The 13533-nt window shown below is 34.0% G+C and overlaps 1 protein-coding gene across 2 annotated transcripts in view; it reads right to left on the minus strand.

The window, feature by feature from the left end:
• Nucleotides 1-2997: 2997 nt before the first annotated feature.
• LEMD1 (LEM domain containing 1) overlaps nt 2998-13533 on the minus strand; it is a 46370-nt gene continuing 35834 nt past the window's right edge. Inside the window, exons 6-8 of one of the 2 annotated variants that reach the window (XM_031937231.1) lie at nt 9830-9916; nt 5481-5554; nt 2998-3095 (exon numbers count right to left, since the gene is read on the minus strand). In XM_031937231.1, coding sequence (XP_031793091.1) covers nt 3080-3095; nt 5481-5554; nt 9830-9916 — 177 coding nt within the window. In that variant the 3' untranslated portion in view covers nt 2998-3079. Of the gene's footprint in view, nt 3096-3541; nt 3868-5480; nt 5555-9829; nt 9917-13533 lie in introns of those variants that run through there. The other variant, XM_031937230.1, reaches the window with a different exon arrangement.

Consider the following 13533-nt stretch of genomic DNA (forward strand, 5'->3'; position numbering starts at 1 on the left):
TTGGATATTAAATGAAACCATATCTTTTCAATGGCAAAGCTTTCCTTATTTAATAAGTTATCTTATTTTTTGAGAGGCAGCCTGGTGTAGTAGATACCATGCCATGGTATCAGAATGGAATCAGAAAAACCTTTTGGAGACTCAATTTCTTCAGCTTTAAAGGATCGGGAATATCCATAGTATATATTCTTGGAGGAGTTAAGAGGCCCCATTAGGATTATGTATGTAAAATCTAAACTTTCAGTGGGCATAGAGAAAAAGTGTTCCAGATCACTAGAAAAGCAAATTGTTGAAACCCCAGGATTCTACCTTACAATCATTTGCTGACGAAAAAAGAAGATAATAAATGTTGAAGGGAATATATTGGGATGGGGGGGGGGAACAAAAACATTAATACATTGTTCGTAGAGCTGTGAATTAGTCTAGCTATTTTGTAAAATAATTTGGAACTATGCCCCCAGGTTACTAATCTGTTTAAGCTCTTTGACCCAAAGATACTACTTCTAGGTCTATTTCAGAGAAACCAGGAAAGAGATGAAGGATTCATATGCATAAAAATATTAATAACCATTCTTTTTGTATTGTCAAAGTATTGGAACTTAAAAAGGGATATATCAATGGCTGAATATATTATGGCATATCATACGAATGAAATGAAATGCTGTTGTACAGTAAGAAAGAAAAAGATAAAACAATTCAACATACAATTTTGAAAGATCTATGAACTTTGATCAATACCATGAGTAGCTATGATTTTAGAGAACTCATGATAAAGCATATTGCTCACCTCCTGATATTACTCTTCAATTAGGTGAAAAACAAATATGTAGAATAAGACACACATTTTTGGACATGGCCAATGTGGAAATTTGTTTTGCCTGACATATTTGTTATGAGGGTTTTGGTGTTTTTTCTTTTTCTTTTTTCTCTTTCCCTGAGAATAGAGAGGAAAAGGTAGGAGAGAAAAAATAAAGCATTAAAAAATATATTTATTCTTCATACCTTCCTCTCACTGAAAAAATAAAGCTAAACTCCTTATAATATATACATGTACATATACATGTAATATGCAAAAGACAGACATATGAATTAATGCAAAGTAAACTTAGAAGAATCAGAACACTTTATACAAAAACAACATTATAATGACAAATAACTTTGAAAGATTTAAGTCTGATCAGGGCAATGATTACAAAATTCCAGAAGACCATGAAGAAAGATGCTGATGCAGAGGGGATGGACTCAAGGTGTAGGCTGAGTCTTATTTTCTTAGACATAGCCACTGTACTTGACCATATGTATATTACAATGATGGCTTTTTTTCTTCTTTTTCTAGCAGTGGAGGAAGGTGGGTTGGAAAAAATAGATTCTTGTTAATTGAGAAAAATAATTTAATTTGAAAAGAAGCATATATAAAGCTTTGTAGACATCTAGGTATATCAATGGGTAGAGTCTGGACCTGGAGTTAGGAAGACTCATTTTCCTGAGTTCAAATCTGGTCTTCGATACGCATGAGCTGTGTGACCCTGGGTAAGTCATTCAATCCTTATTGCCTCAGTTTCCTCATCCATAAAATGAGCTTGGAGGAGGAAATGGAAAATCACCCCAGTATCTTTGCCAAGAAAATCCCAAATGGGATCATGAAGAGTCAGATAAGACTGAAAATTGGCTCAACAATAACAACAAAAACAAAAGCTTTATATATTTTAAAGCATTATATATAAATATTAGCTCTTACCTTCTCTGTTTGGTAGTGGGTTATCCTTTATCCCATTTATCAATCTTATGAAAGAAAAAAGTCTACTTTCTAATCAAAATTACATATATATATATATATATGGAAAACAGAAACAAAAAGGACAGTTTCTACCCTAGAGAAGCATATATGCTTCATATATGTTTACAGATGATCCCTACTCTGGCTCAAGGAAAATTTTATAATGGGATTCCTTGGAATTTTACTAATAAAGCCATTCTCTGGTTGCCTAGGAATACAGTAGTAATATCCTCAAGCTACTTTTGCATTATACCTAGAATAGTACCCTTCTAATTCCTCAGAGAAGGTTGTATTAGTCAGGGACTGTGTTTAGGTTACTACCCACACAAGGAAACTGCCTACACAATGTAACTATCATTTTTCCATGAATGAGATTGTACAACAGCAGAAATTTCAGCCTATCAATATTGTTTTTTCCTGTACCTACACCTACACACGTTTTTCTCTCTCTTCATTTACCTGCTTTACTAGAAATGTACTCTGAAAAAAGGCAGAGCTCATGGGTGACTTTCACCTCTTTGTAGGTCCATTTCATCCTTAACAAGGTCAGCCCAGAAGTAGATCAATTAATATACTCAAGCCCTTATTTTCTACTATCCACTGTCTTTTGGGAATTTTCTTTTCAAAACCTGCCTCTGGACAAATTGTTTTCTTAAATTAAAGTAGGAGATGAATTCTTGTTTCAGGAAAGGGTAAGTTTTAACTTTTCCTTAAGGCTCAATCCCAAGACATTTCTCTAATCAACTAGATTTTTTCTCCCATTAAATAAAAGTCCAAGCATCAATAGTCTTTAGTTCTTTTGTTTGTGTAAGTCCTGCTATTGGCTGTAATAAACAAAGGTTGGTATTTATTTATTTACCATTAGTATTCAGAGAACGGCAATAATTTGGTATTTAACCCATTTTGCAATAGTATATTGTGCTTCTCTGAATTGACCCCCCCAAAAAAAAACAGTTTTTCAAATTTTCTTTTAGCCTATTTGTAAAGATTTAAACATACACACAATAGAATGTTGTTCATCTTTCCATATACAAAGTAAGTTAAACAAAATGCACCAAAATAAATGTAAAAGGATGGATCCCAACTACTTTAGTATGTACAGTATTTACATATTTGACAATCAGATGATGAAAAACTCTTAGTGAAGGATTTACTGTAAAACAAGGAGGATACTTACAAAGTCATTGCACACATACCTAGAAATAACTAAGCAAAAATACTTACACAAATTTCATTGGGAATCCCAATTGTTGATTTGGGGAATTTATTCTGGGTATTAATGTTATCATTTCAAATGTCTCTTCATGCCATAAAAGTTCTAAATTGTAAGAAGAAATTAGCAAAAACTATAGATATTAGTAATGTCTCTCTAAGGATGTTTTGTGATCAAATTGCCTTAAGCAAATCAAAGTTTATTACTATTAGTGATCAAATGACTAAGAATTCCACAATTAGCTCTTAATAAAAGATGTATGTTTCATCAGATCATTTGAGTAGTAAAGGAAATATCATCTATAACTTATTCTCTTATTTAAAAACAATATTCTGCTTTTTATGTCTGCCAAAATTCAGAAGCATATTAAGTGGGTACAATAATGAATACAGAGAGATTTCTTAATTATATTCTCCATCTTGAAAAGGTTACTCTGTGCCATTTGCTTTCTTGTATTCTGAGATAGGCATATGGATAAATTACCTACTAATGTGTTTTTTTTTCTTTTCTTTTTTTTTAAAGCAGTAATCTTTCAAAGGAAGACCACATAGTCACTGCATTTGGCTTTTTACTTGAGCATACTAATTCCAAAGTTGTTCTGAGTTCTTTTACTGAGGGAAGAGAGAGTGGTACATTACTCAGTCAGGAGCCCATTGCTTGTTGTCTTCATGCTAGTCTTACTGTATGTAACTAGCCTGCGACCTTCTTTTCCATGGTTAAGTAGACAAAAATTATAAAGGCAAAAATGAGCAACACAGTAATTATAAAGGCGATTGAAATCACTCCTACTTTCTTTTCTACAGTTTTCATATCTTCCAACATTTTCTGTCTTTCTGGATCCTCTGTCTTGGAATTTAATGGTCTTCTTATTGTAATCCTGTGAAAATGTTGGTGGATCTCTGTGACATGTATAGATCTATTATCTGTCTGTCTATATCTATCTATTATACATCTATTATTTATCAATCTATTTATTTACACCTATTATCTATCTACATATTATCTGTCTGTCTAAATATCTATCTAAATATATGGCTACTACATAAATACTCTCTGCAAAGCTTTGGAACTAGAGATTGAAGGGATACTGAGAGACTGCTTTCTATTTAAAATTTTTAATTATTCAAGGGTGTTATCAGAGATAGTTAAGATTTCCCAAAACATATCATTTGCACACAGTACTCACCTTAGCTAAATTCTAGAAATTACAAACAATTATACTTGCTGATAATCAATTATTCAACATATTGACAATTTATTATTTAGAGAACACTGATCCCTATGGAAAAACTGTAAAAACCAATAGAATATCTCTTAAAGGAAGGGAGCTCCTTCATTTTCCTTTTATTGGTAAAAATGAAATAAAATTAATCTGTCCAAATAACCAACTGTATTGGAATTAAGAATGTGTTGGGGAAATTTGAGCCTGTTTATTTTATATTTACCCAGAGTTGGTAGTATTTTCAAAACATTTTCTTTAGGGGTCTATATTTTTAGTTCTATTAGTGCATATGTCCAATACAGGTATGTGGTGATAAAAATGTAGCAATTTTTAGTCAATTCATAGGTTTTCATGGTCAAAGAATTCATTTCAACCTTTTACTGGTTAGCATCTTTGTATTTAGGTAGGCCAGTTCTTGGTAGATAGAATCTTTGGTAGAGGTATGATTCTTGAAGTTTTACAAGCTTTATGGACCATACTAGCAACCATTGTGCTCTGCTGCTATAGTCTCTAAGTACCTACGATTTATAATATTCTGTAGTGAAACAAAGGAGTAGACTATATACATCCAAGATACTTTACATATTTTGTTCAGAAATCAAGGAACCATAAAGCTTTGCCATACATACATGGCATACACTGATGAAAAAAATAAGTCAACCTGACCTTTCTATTGAGTAAACACTTTTCTATTTTCCCTTCTTCAAAGACAGGAAGAAGAATATGCAATAATTCAAGAGAATTGGGTCCTAGTCTCAGCTCTACTATTTATTAGGTAAAAGCTTAGGACAAATAAATTTTAATTAATTTACTGTTAAAAACTATAAATTCATAAGTGCTTGGGAACTCTGTCCCAAAAAAGGATACTTTATCCCAGGCTATTTTCTTAACATAGAGTAGGATGGAAGGACAGAGGAGGAAAGAAAGACTTGGTTATTATATTAGTGGGGGTTAGAGAATCAGGTTGGGGATATGGCTACATCTGGAATGCTACAAACATGAATTCAAGGATGAAAATTCAGGACATCTGGTCTGTCTTTCTTTGCTAGTTCTTCGTATAGGAAGGCACCTTTAACATCCCAGATTGAAATTGTAGGTGCTAACAATAAATGGCACTATCTCACTTTCCAACCTCTCATTCAGGGATCCAAGGGACCTGATTAACTCTGGGGACCTTAGAAACTGGTAATAAGAGAGACATGATAGAAGATAATTAGTTCTTCCTACATTCCCACCATATAGTTCTTTCCTATATTTCAAAGAAGTACCTTATTCCTGTGTGAGAGGAGGGATCAGCGTAAAAGATGTCAACATCACCATTCGAGGAATAATCTGAAGATAACTAAAAGAGAGTGTTTCATGAGGTCTTTGTTTTTCTTACTAAATGCCCTATAAATAGGACCTTATTTTCCTTTCCAAAAACCATTATTCTTCCACCCTTCCAAAAATGATGCCATTTGCTACAAGTTCCCTTTTCTTCCCTTTTCATGTCAGTTCCCCCTGACATCATCCTCTATTGTATTCTCCCAAATTCCAGTCTTCAGTGAAGTTCTTCTCTTTGCCAAGGTTAACCCCTTTCCCTATACTCTTAATCTTGTCCCTTCCCATCTTTTGCAAAAGATTACCACCACCATCTAACTTGACCCTAATCCTCAATTTCTCCTTAACTGTAATCCTCCCCTGCTGTTTTCATAAAGTCCAAGTATCCCCCAACCTTAAAAAAGCCCTTGTGAGAACTTACTATTTCCATCATCTAATGTCTCTCCCCTTCTAAAAGCTAAAATCCTTGAAAAAGCCATTTACACTCAATGCCTTCCATTCTCTTCAAAACCCTCTATAATTCTGCTTCTGACCTCATCATCCAACTGAAAATTCTCTCTCCAAAGTTACCACAGGTCTGTTAATGGACAAGTTTAATGTCCCTGCCTCAATCCTTTCACAGCATCAGACAGTGTGGATCATCTTCTCTTGAGTGCTCTCTGCTCTCTAGATTCTTATGCTCTTTCTCTCTCTTCATTTTCCTTTGATCTGCCTGACCTTTCTCAATGCTGGATCTTTATCTATATCATGCCTACTGACCAAGGATGTCTCCTAAAGTTTTATCCTCTTCTTTTTTTCTCTCTGTATTCTTCTACTTTGATCATCAGCTACCTACTAGACATTTTGAACTAGATGTCCCACAGGCATCTCAAACTTGGTAGGTCCAAAATAAAACTCATTTTTACCTTAAACCCATTCCCCTTCCAAATTATTATTGATAACTCCATTACATTTCTACTCACCCAGGTTCACAATCTTGATATTATCCTCGATATCTTAGTCCCATTCACCCTATAGCTAATCACTGTTGGTAAATCTTGTAGCAGTCACAATCTCCACAAAATCTCTCTCTATGTATCTTTCTACTACTCTATTTAGTTCAGGATTTTAACCTGTAAGCCTCCAAATACTCTCCTAATTATTTTCTAAATTCCAAGGGTCTCTCTACTTCAGTCCACCAACTACATAGCTGCCAAAATGATTATCCTAGAGTACAGATCTGAACATCCCATTTCCACGAGGATCATATAAATGCTGGCATTTAAAGCTCTCTGGAATCTAGTCCCTCCCTATCTTTCTAGTGTCTTTAAATTATTCCCTCTGTGGTCCAAACAGCCTATTTTTTGTTCCCAACACCAAAAAATCTCCCTCCTATGCCTTTATATTGGTTGTCTCTCATATCCCTTCTCATCTTCCCTTCTTAGAATCTTTACTCCCTTCAAGATACAGCTTAAATGGTTTTCTTCACTGGAAGACCCTTTCCAGTTCCCCAAAGCACTCCAGTTGCTGATGTTTTTTTCCTATGATGTCAACTTGTATCTACTCTGTGTATATCTTATATAAACCCATTTATGTGCATGTCTCCTTCTAGAATGTAAGCTCTCTGAGGGCAGAGATTGGCTTCCTCTTTTTTTTTTTTTTTTTTTTTTTTTGGCTTTCTAACACTTAGCACAGTAGCTAATATATACTAAGTGCTTAATAAATTGATGTCTATTGTTGTAGATAAATCAATAAGAGGAAATTCTATATGGACTCTGATTCTTAGTAACAGAAGAAAACTGACTGCTGGAGTGGAACTAATGGGAATGTTGAGGGAGAAAATGATCATTCCCTTCTAGAGTTTATGATAAAAGAGTAGAAAACATTGAACCCATAGGTCCTGCACATGCACAGATTGTAAATTTTAGTGGGTTCAAAGAAAAGACTAATAGGATCCCATGGACTATAATTATATAGGGGAAATTCCTCCACAAATACAGGTTTCTACCAATCTATAATACAATGGGGATGTAATAGCCATATTCTTTTATTGTAAGGCTTGTCAATGTGAAAAAAGATTAGATTTTATTTCTCTTTAGAAGATAGTAGAAAGTAAGAGGTAAATTTAAGGTTACTGTCAGGAAAAACTTTCTAATAATTAGAACTATCCAAAAATAGAATAACCTGCCTTGGGAGGTAATGAGTTCTACATAAATGGACATCTTCAAGCAAAGGCTGATTGGCAGCTTATTGGGTATATTACAATGAGGATTATTTTTTAGTTGCAATTTGGCCTATTTCACCTCTAGATATTGTCTGTAAGTAACCTAAGAGCTGACAGAATCTTTAGGAGTGATGTAACATCTTCCTATGCCATCTTCTTGCTTTCAAGCAAGACAGTACCCTCAAATAAGAAAAGAGGGTAGTTCAATATTTTTAGGTCTCCAAAGAAAACAATTCAATAAAATGGCTTTAAAAGATTAAAGATTAATTTAGTGTCCCATAATCCCCACTATTTTCCTATTTAATAGTCTACAAAACATTCAAGTTTAGCATCATTATACTTATAAGATAAATAAACCAGTGAATAGGACCAAGAAAGTATAGCTCTATTCTTAAATATTCTGTCCAAAAAATCCTTTAGATATCTAAAGATCACCCTACAGGACTAAATATTTCTTGAATTCTGTACTCTTTACCTTCCATGGAGGAGTAAAAGCCCTGGTTAGGCCTCCTCAGAATGTCTTGGACCAGAGATGTCAAACACACTGCCTGCAAGCTAAATGGAATCCACAACACTCTCAAGTGCCAGGGAATCAGATTAAAATGGATTTGTGATTTTAATGTGTTGACACATTAATTTAAAAAATATAAACATAAATTAATTTGTGGCCCTTCTTTATATGTGAGTCTGATAGCACCGCTTTTGCCCATTGGCCGGCCTGGCACTATATTTGATTTTCCCATATAATCTGGTCCAGATAGGAAGAGAAATGTAGGTCACTGAATTAGATCTGATTGGGAAACCTGGGTCCTTAGTGCAAAAATAGTTAAGTTGTATAAAATATTCTTTCATGTGGTATAGAGGAGATTTGTCTATATGAATCCTACATTGGCATGTTCCTGGAGCTCTATGGGAAAGGTACCAAAATAGTACAGAAACTAGGTCAATATCTTGTTTTTCAGGAGGTTTCTCAATCAACAAATATTTATAAGCACTTATTCTATACTAGGCTTTATGCTGTGTACCGTAAGGCAAACAAAGAAATTTAAAAGCAGGCCTTAGGCTTCAAGGAATTCATGATATAGTTTGGGAAAGCATAGACTTGAAAATTTAACATAAAATACATGGATCATTTTAATATAAGTATTATGACAAAGAAATACATAACTAATAGAGACTCTCAAGAATATACCATTTTTCCTAAAGTCCACCCAGTCTTACAATCTGGCCTGCCACTATGCCTTTCTGATATGCAGGTATGGCCATCTGACTTGCCATTATAGCCCAAGGACCCCCGGGTTTTTCTTTTTAGTTGTCCATCCTTGACACTCTAAATTTTTTGGGGTCCTTCTATTTGCCTGGCAGTAGAACAATTCTAATATGTATTAACTTCCCTAATGAGAATGTGAGTTTCCTCAGAGCAGGATTGTCTTGTTTTTTTCTACTTGTATCTCCAGTACTTAATATAGTGCTTAGCTGATACTAAGCACTTAATAAATGCGGTTCTGATTCACATTCTAACTGCAAGGCATTTTAGAGGACATAGATGAATAAAACTAGGTCCTCAAGGGGTCTATAACATAGTAGAGGAGATAGACTAATAATAATCATTCAAGGGAGGGATCACTTAGCATAGTGTCTGACACATAGTAAGTACTTAATAAATGCTGGTTGACTGACTAACTTGTTTATTCATTTGTTCTTGAGATATTATTTTGTAAACATACTTCAATAGTTTCTTTTATGTGGATTCTATTTCTTCAACTACACTGTGATTTCCCACAGAGCATGCTTTAAACAATTCAGCATTTAATGAGCGATGTCATTCCTATATAACTAGTTCACTGCTCTCTCTTCTCAAGTATATCACAGCCTACATAAATAGTCCACTTTTATTTCTTTTCTATAGTGATTCCCAAAAGAAAAGATCTACTTGCATTTTAATATAAATAAAGGATTTTACTTGTGGAGAAGTGTATTAGAAAATCAAATGACAGTATGTTCCAAATCTGTCCCTCTCACCACTCCATCCAAAGGAGGAGAAATCCCTATTCTAAAACAACTCAAGAAATGATAACAAACACTACAATTTACCTTTCTGCCACATTGAAGTAAAGGACTGACACTCTGTTCTAATTTAAAACTCTTTTGTTTTGCAGGTTTTTCAAGTGCACAACTCTCCTGTCAGAAAAAGATGGATATTAGTTGAAAAAGAAAAGATGAAAGCTGAAGTACAAATAGGGTCATGTCTACAATAGCAAATGGAATATTTCAGAGTTATACAACTAAGTTCAACCAGCAACATTTGATTATTAAAATGTTTGTATTGCCTTGATGGACAAAACAATCATACAGAAAAATATTTCCATTATGGTATACTCAGTGAAAATATCAGAGGGAAACACTTTTAAAAACATTTTGCTAATTCTTAAGTCTAAAACAATACCACCTACCCCTTTTCTGCCATCGGTGATGACAGCAATAATTATGATAATTTGTTCACTTCTGTAGATATTCTGGGTGCATGAATATAGTCCATTAACATACAATGGTGAATAATATTTTGAAAATAAAAAAGATGAAATTTTTTTAGATACTCATTCTCTACATATATAGGCTATATACATTAATATTAATGTGGAGTTTTGTTCACTTTTGTGTTTGTATAAATATAGAATTTGTCCAGAACTGTGATTTTGTAAATGTAATAAATTCCCAGTGTAGAAATTTCTCCCATTAATTAGGATGGATAACCTGTAGTATCAGGAGAGTTGCCAGAATGCTGAGAAATTAAATGATTTATTCATGGACAACTAGTAGTCACACAGAGACCACACTTGAACCTATACTTCAAAGCTGGTCTTCCATCCACTATGGTACAATATTTCTCTTGGATTACATTGTGTCATATTACATATTAAGAAAAATAGCATAATACAGCTAAAAAGATTTGACTTCCAGTCACACTTCTGACATGTACTACCTCTGTGACTTTGGGCAAGTCACTTAACTATTCAATGTGCTGGATGATTCTTTAGGACACTATGTTACAGAGAAGGTGCCTAAAATTCCATGTGGGTATTTGAAAACAGAATAAAATAAACTTAGGGTTGATATTGGTTGTTAGATGGTTGAAAGACAAACCTTAAAGTGATTAATCAGTTAAGACTGAAGAGTAAAAGGGTGAAGTTTTAGATGTTTGTGGTATTTAACCGTGAGTGACTTTCAGAGCATATATTACATTTTGGAGTCCTGGCTTTGAACATTAGACTAGGTATAAGAAAGATTGTGTATAAGGCTTGTACTGTGTCCTGGATAATAGTGTAGTCCATCATCCCTCTACCTCTACCCCTCGATACTAGGAGGGTATGAGCAATGATGAAAAGACTGAGATTAGATTCAATTTCTCATAAGGTATCTATGGAAACTGTGGGCTTCTGAACTCCCCTTAATTTCTTTTTGGGAAGACTATCTAGTGGAATACAAGGTGACCTAGGGCACTGAGTGTTGTGGCAGTTTATAATAGAATACAACAGATCCTAATGTGATATAATATATAAGCAGTCACCAACTTACCCACAGGCAATATTCCAAAAGTTTATAAGCCAACTGTTGGAACTCAGAATGCATTTTCCCATAGAAACAAGATCATAAATAAAGAAGAGCTGACCTAATAACTGTGATGACCTCACTGGGAAAACAAGGATAATACTACTTTAAAACTTCTCTCAAAGCATTATTTTTAGGACCAAATGAAATAATGTATGTAAAGTACTATATAAACCTTAACGTGCTATACAAATGTCAGTTATTATTTATGTAATAATTTAAGATTTACAGGGCACTTTACATATATTAACACATTTGATCCTCACAATAAATCTTATAAGGTAGATATTGAAAGTGTTATTTTCTCATTTTTCTCATTCTGCTCCACAAAAGCATAGTTAACCAAGGATAAACCTGAAGTGTTGTAGTAATAGTATTTATAGAGCCCTAATTCCCATTTATAATAATGTTTCCATGCCTCACAGTTCTGTTCTTGGCTCTGTTCTCATTAACATTTTTATTAATGACTCATAAAAAAGACTTAGATGGAAAAGCTTATCAAACTGCAAATGACCCAAAGCTGGAAAGGAAAGTTAGCCTATGGGACAACAAGGGCAGGATACAAAAAGCTATTGGTAGGCTAGTGGAAACTAATCAGACCAAAAATGGTGACAAATGCAAAGATCTAAACTTAGGGTTAGGGAAACCATGATCAGAGCCATCCTTGTGGAGTGCTTGTAGGCTGCCTTCATGTCAGATATATGTATTTGATAGGCAGTGAAAAGATGTGTGTGGGAATGAATTTGAAGTGACATGATATTCTCTGGACAAACCATGTTTCAAGTATTTTTTTTCTAGTTCTGGAATGGCATTTTTAGAAATATACTGACAAACTTGAAACAAAATTGAAGGAAGTGACCAAGGGATAGTTTGAGAACTGAAGACCACCATGCTATATGAGGAACAGTTGAAAGAACCAAGAAAAAGAAAACGGGTGGGAAGGGATAACTGCCTTCAAGTATTTCAGTTGAATCCAATTCAACAGATCCTTTATTAAGTACCTACTTTGGGCAAGAATTGAGCATGCAAAGATTGAAAAAATTAGAACTGGCTCTTAAGGAGCCTATGTTCTATTAAGAGGATGTAATCTGCACACCAAAGAACATAACACAAGGAAAACTGAGGAAGGAGACCTCATTAATAAGTGGAGAGATTGGGAAAGGTATCACAAGAGGATGTGGCATCTAAGTTGAGCCTTGGAGGAAGATAAGGATTCAGAAATGGAGATGAGGGGGAGAGTTTCCAGGTGTGTGTGTGTGTGTGTGTGTGTGTGTGTGTGTGGTGGGGGGAGTAGTTTGTGTGAATTCATGGAAACAAAAAAAATTTTTTTACACAATAGCTACTAATATAGTTTATCTGGAATATAGAGCTTGTGAAAGGGAATAATATAGAAATAAGGCAAATAGAAATCAGGCTTAAGGGAGTTATAGTTTACCCTATAGACCAACAGTCTCCAAAATTTAAAAAAAATGTAAAAAATGTAATGTAAAAATATGTAAAATATGGTAAAAAATTTTTAATTGAGCATGCATCTTTAATATATATATTTACTTATAAATTACACATATGTACTATTATATAAGAAAATCATATACATGTATAGCTTAATCATGTTTAGTTTAAAAGTAAGATAATTATGAAATATTTAATCTTTTCTTATGACTAGTACAAAACCTTTTTTGCTTTCACTAAAATATTAATGTAGCATTTTATTACATGCAATATGATTATATTAGAAAAGCTCTGTGTGTGTATGCATGTGTGTGTGTATGCCCATAAACTAGGGCAGACTTATAAATTCTAATTGCTAGCAATTATTCAATTTTCATTGAGATAATACTGGAACTGCCCTCCACCCTAATGGGACATCTCCTCAAAGAACCCCCCAGACAGCATGATTCCCAAATCTACATTATGTACCTCTCTTTCCTGAGTTCTAATCTTGCATCTACCTGCCTCTAGGTCAATACTGAATATCCAATTCAACATTTCAAACCCAAAATAAGACTCATTTTTCACCTCTAAACTAACTTCTCCTCCAAATTTCTTTATTTCTATTGAGGGCATTATCATTATCCTAGACTAATATTTATAATCAAGAAATCATCCTTAGCTCTTCCTACTCCATTTCCACATGGCCAACTAGTGGTCAAATCTTGTCAGTTAGATCTTCTCACCATGCTTCAGAG

Source organism: Sarcophilus harrisii, chromosome 4, assembly GCF_902635505.1.
Source record: "Sarcophilus harrisii chromosome 4, mSarHar1.11, whole genome shotgun sequence".
Taxonomy (NCBI): domain Eukaryota; kingdom Metazoa; phylum Chordata; class Mammalia; order Dasyuromorphia; family Dasyuridae; genus Sarcophilus; species Sarcophilus harrisii.